The following is a 14,851-nucleotide window of genomic DNA, read 5'->3' on the forward strand; positions in this document are numbered from 1 at the left end:
GATCTATGGCTTTCAGTTTTTTCTTTGTTTTCCAAGTCACAACTTGATATACCATTCTTAATAGCAAGCAGAAGTCTCAGCATGAAATAAGTATTTTTTATGCAAAAACAACCCACAGACCTATAACAATCACCATTATTATGTGGATTCCACAGACTTGTGACCTCTGCTTGGGCTTTAAACATGTACGAACAGACTGTCCCAGTGTCTAAAACAAAACAAATGTGGTGTGTGTTGTGTGTGTGTTTCCTCCCCTCAAAGATAGCAAAAGGCAAAAGGCAAACCTCATTCTTATCAGAACATTGGCTCAGTGGAGATCCAGTTGCATGCGGCTTTAATTGATTTGTGGCTGTGATAGTAAGCGAGTCTTCAAGGAGCTTTTTGTTCTTTTTCCCACAATATAAAAATCTGGCTACATTCTGCTGAGGATTTTTCTCCGTTTCCTTTCTTATTTTAAAAAAAGAAAGTCCATTTTTGGCATGGTGCCTTGCTGCTTAGTGAGCAAGATGAGAGAAAGTCAAATTTCTTTTACACTCATTTGGGTTTGTGTAAAGCAGTGTGTGAGCTCAGACATGAGTTGCCTCTGTCTGCCTTCCCTTGGGCGCCAGTCCTCTTTTCTTTCTGGGGGCTTGCTTCAAAGTCCCACATAAATCCTAGAACGGTGCATGCCCTCACTCTTCCCTAATCTCTCACCCTGAAATTCTATTTCCCAGGTGGAGTTAAAAGCAGTGCTCATCCACCTTAAGAAGCTGTTCAGAAGTCCAACTCTCTCAGCCAAGGATCTACAGGCAGTAGCTGCAGAGAGCCCAGACAGAGACCCCAGACCAGCTTTGTGTCAACAGCTGAGCAGGCGCCTCCTCCTGAACTTCCTGCTCTGGGCTCCTGGAGGCCATGCCATTGCCTGGGAAGTCATCACCCTTGTAAGTGTTTCCTTTTCTAGCGTGCTAATTCTCATTCACATTCCAGGGAAGAGGTGGATTGTCCACCCAAGGGCCTGGCCTTTCACAACTGTGTATACCAAGCTGCCTATCCAGACATGGATAGGCAGGCAGTGAAGTTGATAGTTGGGATGGACCCCAGAGCCAGCCCCTTGCAACATCTTCATGACTCAGAAGAGAAAATGGAGGCTCAGAGAAAGGACGTGACTTCTTCCAGGTCATGGCTTGCTGCCAGGGTCCATAGCAAAAGCTAGGTTTTCTATCTCCCCATGTACTTATTCTTCCAGTTACATTGGATGACTCTCTTCCTCCTCATGAAGGCTTCAGTGAGATGTGTTCACTGTAGCAATCCGAAGAGTTTTGTTTGTTAATTTAAAAAAAAATGTTTTCTTATTACAAAGAATTCCTTCCTGAAGTCCAGCTGGCATGAGGGATAAAAAATGGTCCAAGTCAGAAGTGAGTATCATGCATGGCACTGGATGGTGACTTCCTGAATAATGTCACCAAAGGCATAGGCAACAACAACAATAAATAGATAAATTGAACTTCCTCAAAATTAAAACCTCTTGTTCATCAAAAGATACTAGCAAGACAGTGAAAGATAAACTCATGGCATGGGAAGAAAATATTTGGAAATCATGTATCCAATAAGGGTTTAATATACACAATATATTAGGAACTTACAACTCAGCAACAGCAAAAAACCAATTCAAAAGTGGGCAACAGACTGGAATTGACATTTCTCCAAGGAAGACATACAAATGGCCCATTAAGCATGAAAAAATGCTCAGCATTATTAGCCATTAGGGAAGTGCAAATCAAAACCCACAATGAAGTCATACTCCACACCCACTAGAATGGCTATTATAAATAAAACAAAATGGAAAAGAAAAAGTGTTGGTGAGGAATAGAGAAAGTGGAAATCTAAAAAAAAAAAAAAAAAAGAAAGAAAGAAAGAAAAAGAAAAGAAAAAAAACCTGGAACTTTCATATATTTCTGGTTGGGAATATTAAAATTGTGCAGCCACTGTGGACGAGTCTGATGGTTCCTAGAAAAGTTAACCAGAATTACCATATGATCTGGCAATTCTACTTCTGTGTAAAAGAATTTATAGAATTAAACACTTAGCCACCCCTGTTCATAAGAGCATAGCACAACAATAGCCAAAAGGTGCAAACAACCCAACTGTCTATCTGCAGATAAATGGATAAATAAAATGTCTGTACATACAGTGGGATATTTTTAAGCCTTAAAAATGAAGTTCTAATACATGTTACCACATGGATGAACTTTGAGGACATTATACTAATGAAAATAAACCAGACACAAAAGGACACATACTGAATGATTCACTTATATGAGGTACCTAGAATAGCATATTTATAGAGACAAAAAGTAGAATAGAGGTTACCAAGGGGAGATGGATGGAGCGCTTGTTTGAGATAATGAAAAAGTTCTTTGAAATGGATAGTAGTAATGGTTAGTGATGGTTGTACAGTATTGTGAATTTACTTCATGCTAGTGAACTGTCCACTTAAAAATGGTTAAAAGCAAATTTAAAAAGCATCCACATACTGGCTTTTGGAGTTTTTATTTGCATTTGTTTTTATTTTTTATTAACATGTGCACATAGAAAAATGTACAGCTTGATTAATGTTCATAAACCAAAAATTACCAAGCAGCCAGCAACCAATTCAAGAAAGGAATGTTCCCAGCACCCAGAAAACCCCACCCCCTCTTCCTCCCTTCCCTGTGCAGGTTCTGTTTGAATGTGAATATGAGAAGAGTCCCAGTAATAAGTGGAACTGTCAAGAACCCCAGAAGCCAGCAGTCAGGAGGTTCTCCTCAGTCCTAGTAGAACAGTCAGCATGGAGGAGGGAGGCCACAGCAGCCAGTCTGTCTGCCCTGCCTCTCATGTTCAGATAGGCTTCTCAAGAGCCTTGGCATTGCCAAGAGCAAAAGAGGACTCCCCTGTCACACATGCTGGGTTTCATCTCTTCAGGGTCTATCCCAGCACAAAATCTATTGTATACTTTTATACAATGCATACCTCACTTAATTTCAAGTCTGTTTAGGGTGGATGAACTCCATAGATGAGAGCTAAAAAAAAATGTCCATGTGTCCATAGACCTCAGTACCAACTAACGTTTTATCTCTGGCCAGGTGCAAGTTTTTTATTTTTTTAATAATTTTTTTAAAGATTTTATTTATTTATTCATGAGAGACACACAGAGAGAGGGACAGAGACACAGGCAGAGGGAGAAGCAGGCTCCATGCAGGGAGCCCGATGTGGGACTCGATCCCGGACCTCCAGGATCACACCCTGGGCTGAAGGTGGTGCTAAACCGCTGAGCCACCCAGGCTGCCTCCAGGTGCAAGTTACAATAATCACTTTTCAGCCACTACCTCAGCCAACTGATCAAGGTCAGCATGAACAGTGATAAGTCATGTTGACTATAGGTACCCTTAATATAATAATGTGATGAAAATGGCACTTGACTTCTGTGGTCTCCCTACCCAAAACCTACAGCACCAGTTTAATATTGAGAAAAGCAATTGACAAGCCCCAATTGAGGGGCATTAAACAAAATACCTAGCCAGTACTCCTCAAACCTGTCCAGGCCACAAAAAAAAGGAAAGTATGAGAAACTGTTATAGCCAAGAGGAGCATAAGGAGTCATAAAAATTAAATATGCTGTATCTTGGATGTGATCCTGGAACAAAAAGAGGACATCAGGGAAAAATTGGGGAGATCAGAATAAAGTTTGGCCTTTAGTTAATAAAAATGTATCCATATCGGTTTATTAATTGTGACAAATGTACTATAATAATGTAAGATGTTAACAATGGGAAAACTAGATGTGGAAGATATGGGGTCTCTGTATTATCTTTTCAGTAAACTATAAATCTTAAAACTGCTCTAAAGTTAAAAGTTATTTCAAAAAGTCAGCAGCAGGCATTTTTGAATCATGAAAGTGTTGGAGGCATTTTTGTCACCTGAGACAAATGAGATACCATGAGGCAAATGAAAATGGGAATAACTTTCCAAATATTTATGACGGATAGCAAATGGAATTGAAAGAGAAGTTCATAGCCCACCTCAAGAAACAGGAAATCCCAAGTAAATAACCTAAACTTCATACCTAAATATATCTAAAGGAACTACAAAGAGAACAGGCAAAGCTCAAAGTTAGTAGAAGTAAGAGGATACTAAAGATAGGAGCAGAAATAAAAGAGGAACCAAATACACACACACACACGCGGAAAGATCAGTGAAACTAAAACCTGGTTCTTTAAAAAGGTTAAATTGAAAAACCTTCAGCCAGACTCACCAAGGTAAAAAAGAGAAGGCTGAAATAATTAAAATCAGAAATGAAAGAAGTTATAGCTGACACTGCAGAAATACAAAGGATCACTAAGAGATTACTACAAATAGTTACACACCAACAAATTGGAAAACCTAGAAGAAATGGATAAATTCCTAGAAACAAGCAACCATCCAAGACTGAATCACAAAGAAATAGAAAATATGAGTAGACTTATTACAAGTAATGAAATTGAATCAGTAAATTTAAAACTCCAAAAAAGACAAAATTCCAGGACCAGACAACCTTACAGGTGAATTCTACCAAATATTTAAGGAATTAATGGGGTGCTGGGTGGCTCCGTCGGTTAAGCAACTGACTCTTGACTTCAGCTCAAGTCATAATGTCAGGGTCATAAGATCAAGCCGCGAGTTGGGTATGCTGGGCATGCTTAATATTCTCACTCTCCTTCTGCCTCTTCCCCGCTTACTCTCTGTAAATAAGTAAATAAATAGATAAGAGTTAATGTGCTGTGCTTCTCAAATTACTCCAAAAAATTGAAGAGGAAGGAATGCTTTCAAATGTATTCCTAAGGCCACCATTACCCTTATACCAAAACCAGATAAGGATACCACACATACACACAAAGAAGAAAAAAAAAAAAAACAACTACAGGCCCAAATCCCTGATGAACATAAATGCTGAAGTCCTCAACAAAATATTAGCAAACCAAATTCAACAATACAGAGCATAAAAATCTATGATCATCTCAACAGATGCAGAAAAAGCATCATCTGACAAAATTAAACATCCATTTATGATAAAAAAAACTCTCAACAGGGTGGGTACAGAAGGAATGTACCTCATCATAATAGGGGCCATATATGACAAACCCACAGCTAACTTATACTCAGTGGTGAAAAAAGGATGGAAGCTTTTTCTTTAAGATCAGGAACAAGACAAGGATGCTCCTCTCACCACTTTTATTCAACATATTACTGGATGTTCTAGCCATAGCAATCAGGCAAGAAAAAGAAAAGGCATCCAGATTGGTAAGGAAGAAACAAGACTATCACTATTTGCAGATGACATGGTTCTATATTTAGAAAACTACCTAAAGACTCCACCAAAAAAACTACTAGAGCTAATAAATGAATTTAGTAAAGTCACAGTATACAAAATTACCATACAGAAACCAGTTACATTTCTATACACTAATCATGAAGCATCAGGTGAAATTAAGAAAACAGTCCCATTTACAATTGCGTTAAAAAGAATAAAATACGTAGGAATAAATTTAACCAAAGGGATGAAAGACTTTGTACTCTGAAAACTATAAGACATTGATGAAAGAAATTGAAGACAACACAAATAAATGGAAAGATATTCCATGCTTATGAATTGGAAGAATTAATATTGTTAAATTTATTGCCCAAAGCAATCTGCAGATTCACTGCAATCCCATCAAAATACCAGTGGCATTTGTCACAGAACTAGAACAAAGAAACCTAAGTTTTGTATGGAACCACAAAAGATCTAAAATAGGCAAAGTAGTCTTGAGAAAGAACAAAGGTGGAGGTAACACATGCCCTGATTTCAAACTGTACTACAGAGCTATAATAATCAAAACAGAATGATTCTGGCACAAAACAGACATTTCGATCAATGGAATAGAGAGTCCAGAAGTAGATCCATACATATATGGTTAATCTACAAGAATGGAGGCAAAAATATACAGTGGGGAAAGACACTCAGTAAATGGTGCTCAGAAAACAGGACCACTCTCTTATACCATATATAAAAGTAAATTAAAAATGGATTATAGACTTGACTATAAGACCTAAAACTGTAAAACTCCTAGAAGAAAAAACATAGGTGGTAAGCTCTTTGACATCAATCTTAGCAATATTTTTTTTGAAACAGTATCCTCAGGCAAGGGCAACAAAAGCTAAAATATAATAAATGGGATTACATCAAACCAAAAAGCTTTTTTTGCACAGTGAGAGAAACCATCAACAAAATGAAAGGTAACCTACTGAATGGGAGGAGATATATGCAAATCATACATATAAGAGGTTAATATCCAAAATATATAGAGAACTTACACAATTTTTAAAAAATGATTAAAAAATGGGCAGAGGACTTTAAAAAGACATTTTTCCAAAGAAATACAGATGGCCAAGAGAAAAGATGCTCATCATTACTAACCATCAAGGAACCACAAATCAAAACCACAATAAAATATCACCTCACATCTGTCAGATGGGCTATTACCAAAAAAGACACAAAGTGTTGACAAGAATGTGGAGAAAAGAGAACCTGTACACTATAGATGGAATGTAAATTGGTGCAGACATACAGAAAACAATATGAAGTCCCTCAGCAAATTAAAAATAAAACTGTACAATCCAGCAATTCCACTTCTAGTTATTTATCTGAAGAAAATGAAAACACCAATTCAAAGAGATAATATGCAGCCCTATGTTCATTGTAGCATTATTTATAATAGCCAAGATAGGAAACAAACTAAGTGTCCATCAATAGATAAAAAGGATGTGGTATACAAATGCAATATTACTTAGCCATTAAAAATGAAATATTGCCATTTGCAACAACATGGATAGACCTTCCCTTGAAATAAGAAAGAGAAGGATTTTTTTTTTTAAAGATAGTATTTATTTATTAACGAGAAGCACAGAGAGAGAGAGAGAGAGAGGCAGAGACACAGGGCAGAGGGAGAAGCAGGCTCATGCAGGGAGCCCGATGTGGGACTTGATCCTGGGCATCCAGGATCATGCCCTGGGCTGAAGGCGGCGCTAAGCCGCTGAGCCACCCAGGCTACCCAAGAGAAGGATTTTTTAAAATAATAATAGAGACACCTGGGTGGCTCAGCAGTTGAGCATCTGCCTTCGGCTCAGGTTGTGATCCCAGGGATCTGACACTGCGTTGGGCTCCCTGCGGGGAGCCTGCTTGTGTCTCTGCCTGTGTCTCTGCCTCTGTGTGTCTCTCATGAATAAATAAATAAAATCTTTAAAAAATAATAAAAAAAGAGAAATGTAAATGCCACATGATTTCACTTGTATGTGGAATCTAAAAAATAGAACAAGGACACCTGGCTAGCTCAGTTGGCAGACCGTTCAACTCTTGATCTTGGGGTCATGAGTTCAAGCCCTGCATAGAGCATACTTAAAGTACATAGGTAGATAAAATTAAAATGTCCTTAACTGTTTAAGGAAAAATAAAAATTAAAACTTAAATGAAAAAGTAAAATGAAATAGAAACAGACTCATAGATATGGAGAGCAAACTGATAGTTACCAGTGTGGTGGTTGTAGTGGGGGAGGAGGAGGAGGAGAAAATGGGTGAAGGGAATTAAGAGGTACAAGCTTCCATTTATAAAATAAATAAGTCATGAATTTTGGTCCAAGATGGCAATATAGGAAGACACTGAACTTGCCTATTTCCACAGACACACTGAATCTATACTTACCTTTAGAGCAATTCCTCCTGAAGAACTGAGGGCTGACTGAATAGCTTCTGCACAAGAGACCACTGGGGAAACAGTCCCTATTCAGAATGGATCACCCTAAGTCTCTCCCAGAGAGAAGGTGCTGAGAGTAAGGAGCCTAGAGTATGTCACCAGTTCAGGTTTGCTGCCTTTCCTGGGCAGTCCATTCCCACAAAACCATCCAGCTCTAGCTGTACATTAATGCTTCCCACCTACACCTGAGGCTGAGGGAAGTGTGAAACCCCCAGTTTCATTTTCATAAAATATCATAAGTCAGCTCAGCTGAAAAAAATTTATTGAAGGGGAAACCCCATGTTGCTCTTTATACACTGGCGTTTAGCAGGTACTAGCTGTCTGGGCACCTTGGAGCACATCTGTCATGACTGAGACAGCCTCCTGGACAAAATGTCCTTATGGGCATTTTGAAACTATTTTTAGTAACATACCAGACTTCCCAACTGGAAGGCTTCCTGAAGTGGCCTCATGACAGGCTGAAGGCAGCCTAGCTAATATAGCTACAAATAGGACAGATGGAAGGACTCCTCTGCCCATTGCCAGTCTCCCATGGATTTGTTCTCGTCCCCTCTATCTCATCATTTCCTCTCTCTGGGAGTGCCCTGGAAGGAGCCCTGGGCCGGGTCTGCTTAGCCTGGGAGTGGGTGTGGCCAAATGGTAGAAGTGTTGGCTTTGGTGGGATGGCCTTTTTCTTCCAGCAGCCCTCCAGGACCCAACCAGGACCAGCTGTGATGTGAACTCAGGCCCAAGCAGAGCAGCTCCTGGGCAGGCGCCCTGGCCCTGTCCTTACCCAGCATCAGCTCTGGCACGCTGTGCACACTCTGGGCTGCAGACAGCAGTGGCTGCGTGTCTGAGCCCTACCTAAATATGGTCCCACACCCCAGCATCTGCTTAGGACATGCCCTACGAACTGCTTCTCTGGCCTCTGTGCAGGCCCCTGTAATCAGCCCTGCCCACCGTGGGCTTCTGTGAATTCTCACTGACCTTGTTCCTCTGAACCCCTGCCCCTTCATGCCCAGTGATCTGCTCCTGGCTGTTAGGTTTCTTACCCTGCTCACTTCCTCTTTGACTAGGAGGAGACAAGCGGCTCAGGTGGTGGTGAGATTTCTCCTGCCCAGAGTTCATGTTTCTCTCTCCTTCTCCTGCTGGCTTTATTTCTGGACCACAACAATTCCCAGGTAAAAATGAGCTAGCATCTGAAATAGAGTTCAGTTCTATAGTTGTTGAACTCAAATGAATTTAGCCTCTCTACAGATGCACCTCAGTCAACAATGCAGGTTGCCTCCCTCAGCCTCAGGGAGGCCGGCATGTGTGACTAGAGACGGTGAGTGGAACAGTGTGAGGCTGAGCTGGTTTGTCAAGATGACGGTGTCAGAGCAGGTGGCCTCCACAGTCAGCTGAATGGCTACACCGCCAGCATGCCAACAGCCCAGGACGGACCCTAGGATCGTTGGCACTCTCCGCACTTTAGGGTCTAGGAAGTAGATGAACTCTTTTAAGGTGTCCCAGGGAGGCTTAGGCAGTTTCATCCACAGAGACAGACTGTATCTGACAGAGATCATCCATAGCATCTGGAATTCTGAGTAAACACCATACAGTGGTAATGTGGACACCAAGGGCTACAGCGAACTCTACCCAGGCTGGTAGCCTGCTCCCAACACCCTGGCAGAGCCCCTCTCAGCCCGGGTTGAAGAGAGCTAATGCCGTCGAGGTGTGCCCCATGGCATCCCTTGCTGCAAGAGCATCTGCCTCAACTGCCCGTCAGAGGTGGTGGCCCCCGGATCAAAGGGCTTCCGGGGCAGTGGGATAGTCCAGGTGCACCAGAAGACCCAGTGTGGACATGGAGAGGAAGCTGACCTTTGGCTGCAATGGCTGATTCAATATTTGACTGAGGATCCCTATAAAGTGCCACACACAGAATGAGTATGTCGATTACTCTCAAAATCAGGGCTTCTCAATGTTCTTGTGTCTAAAAACATCACAGTAAATTCTTCACACAATTCAGTTGTAAGGTTCTCACCCTTCCCTTTTTGCTGAGCTGAAATTCTTAGGAAAATACTTAGGGGCCCCAACAACTAAGAATGCCTTGAGGCTGTATTTAGTAGAACTTACAATCCCTGTGTTTCCTGCTTCCCTTGAGAATTAGGTGTTAAAACCTTAGATGTCTATTAAACAAGTGGAGTGGGTTGCTAGCCCAAGAATGCCATTTATAAAGCTGTTTGTATGAAAATGGGTGGCATTTTCCTTCCAGTAGTTTCCAGTTCTCATATCAGTGTGAGCCTTTTGCAGATGGTCAGGCCATAGCACGCTCACTTGCCTTCACTCCCCACAGCACGACATGTGACTTGGCATTCCAGGAAACGTGGTGCTGCTTTGTAGCCTCTCTGGGTTTCCAGCCACCCTGTCCAAAGAGGGTGATAGTTAGGAAATGACTGCTTGCTGGATGGCCAACCTCAGAACAGACTTGCTCTGCTGACCACCTTGTAAACAAGCCCTTCAAAGCTAATAGGAATGCAACTGCTTGCAGGGTGTGTACAGTTGGTTCACTGGACCAAGAGATGGATCTGTCTAGTTAGTGTTTTAGTTTACTTTTTCCTCTGTCCTCATTGCAGGTGGCTCCAACTGATGAGATAACCCATGAGATTATTGGCTTTCTTGACCAGACCTTGTACAGATGGGATCATCTCTGTGAGGATGCCCCAAGGTCAAGAAAACTGGCCCGAGAGCTCCTGGCAGAGCTGCACGCGTCTAGTACGAGCCCGTTGAATGTGGGCCGTGGTTGCAGGGACCAGGATCCCTGAGGGCTATAGAGACAATGGTGAGCCTGCTTCTTCGTGGAACAAGTCGTGAGAATGAACCATAGACATCTTGGCAAGATCTGCTCGTACATATTTTATGAAGTGAGAAGACAGATTCTTTAGCCCAAGCCCAGTCCAGTTTATTATTCATGACTGGATTGTGCCTTGAGCATTCCCTCCCCACTCTGCCTAGCTGTCGGAGAATCACTAAAGGAAAGGCTTAGATAGAACAGATTTTTATTTGTTTTCCCTTATATGAAACCAAGACACACAACCATTATTTGAGTAGTTCAAAGTCTTTGGACCAAGAAATGGATCACGAACTACTGATCATTTAAAAAAGTAACTTAGTCCTTTTCCACAGGTCTCTTTTTTCATAAGTCACGGTATTGTTACTGGTGGTCCTTTTGATCCATAGAGATTTGAGATAAAACCATACTGTTTTGGTTCCCTAAGAAATTCTTCAGCAAGGAGTTTCTCGGGCACTTGAGAGAGGAAGCAGAGCCCACTCAAGATTGCTGGCAAAGTGGTAATGACCGGGGACCACTGCTCAGCATTGGGCACATGAGCAGCCCTGCTGTGGAGAACAACACTGCCTGGCAATGAAATAAAGTCAGTTTCCGTGATAACTCTATTTGCTAATCACTGCCACCAGAGGAGCTCATGTGACTTCAAAGATGGCTGACAGGGGACAGTATAGAATATGTTCTGGAAGCATTAGAAGAGATTATGTATCAGTTGTCTGGTTAACCAAAGTGGGAATTAGAATTTTTATTTTTAAGGCTTTACTTATTTGAGAAAGAGAGCATGGGGGGGTGGGGCCAACGGACCAGGAGTAGTAGACTTCTGCCTCCAGATGCAGGGCTCAATCCCAGGACCCTGAGATCATGACCTAACACAGATGTTTAACCAACTGAACCACCCAGGTGGCCTCAGAATTAGAATTTTCTAATGAATCGGTAACCCCAATATTTACTTCATATCAATTGAAAAAAATTTCCCCCTTTCATGTTCATTCTTAATATGCATTGATGATGTGCTCTTCTGTGTGCAGTCTGGTGGTTGAGTCAGTCAGGATTTTTTTTTTTAAGATTTTATTTATTTATTCATGAGAGACACAGGGAGAGAGGCAGAGACGCAGTCAGAGGGAGAAGCAGGCTCCAAGCAAGGAGCCTGATGTGGGACTCGATCCCAGGTCTCTAGGATCATGCCCCGGGCCAAAGGCGGTACTAAACCGCTGAGCCACCCAGGCTGCCCAAGTCAGTCAGGATTTTATGTCCACTTTGGTTTATGTCTGAGTAATCTGTGAATTTCCCTTAGTTTGGGCTCCTGTTTGAGGTCTGAGTAACATTTTGTTGAATCAGAAGTTGTGGTTTTAGGGACATTACTGTTTTGGTATATGGCTCTACCTAAGATCTGAAATATTCAGGAACTTTTGACCTTGAGCCTACCTTTTGAGGAATGGTATAGTTTGAGTAATGTTCTGGTAAAGTGCCATCAACGTAACTCCCACCATTATTACTTTAATGTAAAAAGTCTTTATCAAAATGTGTAGTCGTTGAAAAATTAGTTGTAGGCTTCGCTTGGAGTCAAGGACGTCTCTTTTGTGCTGTTGGCCATGGAAGCTTTGACCAACCTCTGTGGTCGTGAGTAACCCTGAGAGTGCATACCCACCAGGAATCAAACTCCTGTTGTGGGTGTGCTCCACTGGAAACCCATTCATGCTGTTTTCCACAGCAAACAATATCAGCAAGACTGTTATCCACCTCAGACTGTTGATGCTGCATTTCTGAAAGGTTCCTTCCTGTCCTGACCTTACCTCAGCCTGTTTGTAGTATCTCCAATTCCTGTACAAAGCATCTCAGTTCTGCAGGCCTTGGAGTCAGACCTGTTTGAGTCGGCACCTGAGCAGACAATCTGATCTGGCAAAGCTTTCATCTTCATCCCCGTGAACTCCAGTGTCTGGAGTGACCCCTCCCTGATGGTGAAGACTTTCATCAAGTGGATGACAGGTGCTGGTCAGTTTGCTGATTTTACGTTCTCCCCTTGCCTTTTCCCGTCTTGATAAGGTCACTAGCAGGGGGAGAGGTGCTCCATAGGGGGGACCTAGGGAAGCAAGAATGTTCCCCAAACTGGAGAGGTAGCTGCAGAGCTCCCTGACAGGCCCTGGGCTCCAATTGTGGGCACATGGCGACCACCTAGAAGGAGTGACCACATCATTCCGTCACTTCTCAGAGTGGGAGCACACAGTGGAAGGGCAGGGAGCGACAGTGTACCCCTGCTCTCTCTACCCCGGCAAGCCTGTACCCAGCTGCCACCAGAGCAAAACCCGTTCAGGGCAGAGACACTCAGGGGCGGGCTGGAAAGTAGTTAGTAAACCCCACCTCCTCATCCAGTTGCCTTGGATTTGGAGGAAAGTCTGGTCACGTGGGTTCTTTCCAGTTTTTTAAGTGCACAGGGGTAGGGCCATAACTAGAACTGGGCCCTGGTGAGTATGCCCGTCAGGGCCAGGAGCAGAAGGGTCTTGTGAGCTGGTGGAGAACTAAGAGCATCAAGGCTGAAGGCGCCCATCAAGCAGCAGGGTGGAGACCTGGAGGCTATGTGGGGTTTACTAGACTGGGTTTCTTTCCACCATAGAGTCCGTGGCAGGCAGGTTCTTCCGCTTCCACTGGCATAATGTCCAGTGGCGAGGAAGATGCCTGATGGTCTCACACACAGAAAACCTGGAAAGGTGGCTCATTAAGCCCCTGCACAATGTCATAGCTTGGGGCCAGCTTCGGTACAGGTCTGGCTTTTCTCCACGTAAAAGAAAGCTGCCAAGCCCAGACTTTCCTGATAGCCTCCAAGAAGGAGAAGACAGCAGGGTCTCCTGTTGCTCCCAGACCCTGACACACCCACCACCGTGGAATAGGGCCTGCCACTGCCCTGGCGCAAAGACCATGGCAGCTTGCTCAGGACCCTAACGAGCTTTGAGCTTCGGGGTCTTCCACTTCCTGGCCCCTCCCAGGAGAGGCCCCAGCCCCGCGCTCCTGTGATCGTCTGTTTTTGTAAAATTTGTAAATAGAATCTAATTGCAACTAGCAGGGGTGTCTCTGTGCACTCTTGCTGTCCTCTTCTCTTTGGCCAGTGCAGGGCTGACCTTGGGCACCCCTGGGATCCAGCAGAGGGGAATCGGGGTTCAACATCCCTTCAGCCTCTAGTGAAGTTACTATGAAGGGAGAGCTTCCAAGAACACAGGCCCAGGGGCCCTGGCTCGGCAGATGTCATGTGGCCTGTGCCACCTGAGGCATGCAGGAGCACAGGATGGGCTGTGAGAGGCTGTGGGGATACTTCTAAGACCTCTAGCTTAGGTCTGGGATGAACCTGACAGAGGTTTTCAGAGGTCTGACCACAGCTCTAGAAGGATCGGTTACCAATAGCAAGCTAAGAAGCTGAGAGAAATGTCTTAATAATGAAGTTTTTGATAAAGTGTGCTAGAGAAACTGAAATATGTGAATCACTGTCCCTGTGAGGTGATCAAAGCAGACAGTGCTGCTGAAAACTGGGGAGAAAAGGCATTACCGACCACCTGTTCATGCAGAGGCTGTCACTTGCAGTTTGTGATGTATGGAATCGGTTAGCTTTTTAAAATTTGTCATTTATTGGGACGCCTGGGTGACTCAGTGGTCAGTGGTTGGGCATCTGCCTTTGGCCCAGGTCATGATCCTATGGTTCTGGGATCGAGTCCTGCATTGGGCTCCCCGCAGGGAGCCTGCTTCTCCCTCTGTCTATGTCTCTGCCTCTCTGTGTCTCTGATGAATAAAATCTTTTTTTTAAAGTCATTTTTTGTATTATAAATAGGTACATTATTCCTAATTTTGTATTCATTAAATACCAAAACCTTTCTCAGAAAAAGCTTCCCTTCACTACCCAATTATGGAAGCTTATAGCCATGCAGTCTATATCAATCTGCCCTTGGAAAAGACCAATGATGGTGTATCCTGTGGGCCTGGGAGTCTTGCCATCAGATACCTAAAAACAGGTCCTACTACCAGGGAAGAAGGGCTAGGCCTATGAGGGGTGGTCTGCAGGGGCTGCTGGAACCAAAGCACATGACTCATACCCATCTTTTTTTAGCTAGACTGAAATCCTCCCGCTGAGTGTGAAGGGAACGCCCTTTATATTCTTCTTCCCCGTCTGTGGAGCAGGGCTCGTCCACAGAGCACAGCCCACATGAGCCACGCTTTCACAGGCTTCCCTAGGGGTCATGGAATGGAACGACCTGGCTCCATTCGGTGGCACCTCTAGG

At 43.3% G+C, this 14,851-nt stretch overlaps 1 protein-coding gene across 1 annotated transcript in view; it reads left to right on the forward strand.

Moving 5' to 3' along the window:
* FANCC (FA complementation group C) overlaps positions 1 to 14,851 on the forward strand; it is a 281,314-nt gene extending 266,463 nt beyond the window's left edge. Inside the window, exons 15-16 of the mRNA XM_055311856.1 lie at positions 714 to 920; positions 10,378 to 14,851. Of these exons, the coding sequence (XP_055167831.1) occupies positions 714 to 920; positions 10,378 to 10,566 (396 nt within the window). The 3' untranslated portion in view covers positions 10,567 to 14,851. The remainder of the gene's footprint in view (positions 1 to 713; positions 921 to 10,377) is intronic.

Source organism: Nyctereutes procyonoides, unplaced genomic scaffold (assembly GCF_905146905.1).
Source record: "Nyctereutes procyonoides isolate TBG_1078 unplaced genomic scaffold, NYPRO_anot_genome, whole genome shotgun sequence".
Taxonomy (NCBI): domain Eukaryota; kingdom Metazoa; phylum Chordata; class Mammalia; order Carnivora; family Canidae; genus Nyctereutes; species Nyctereutes procyonoides.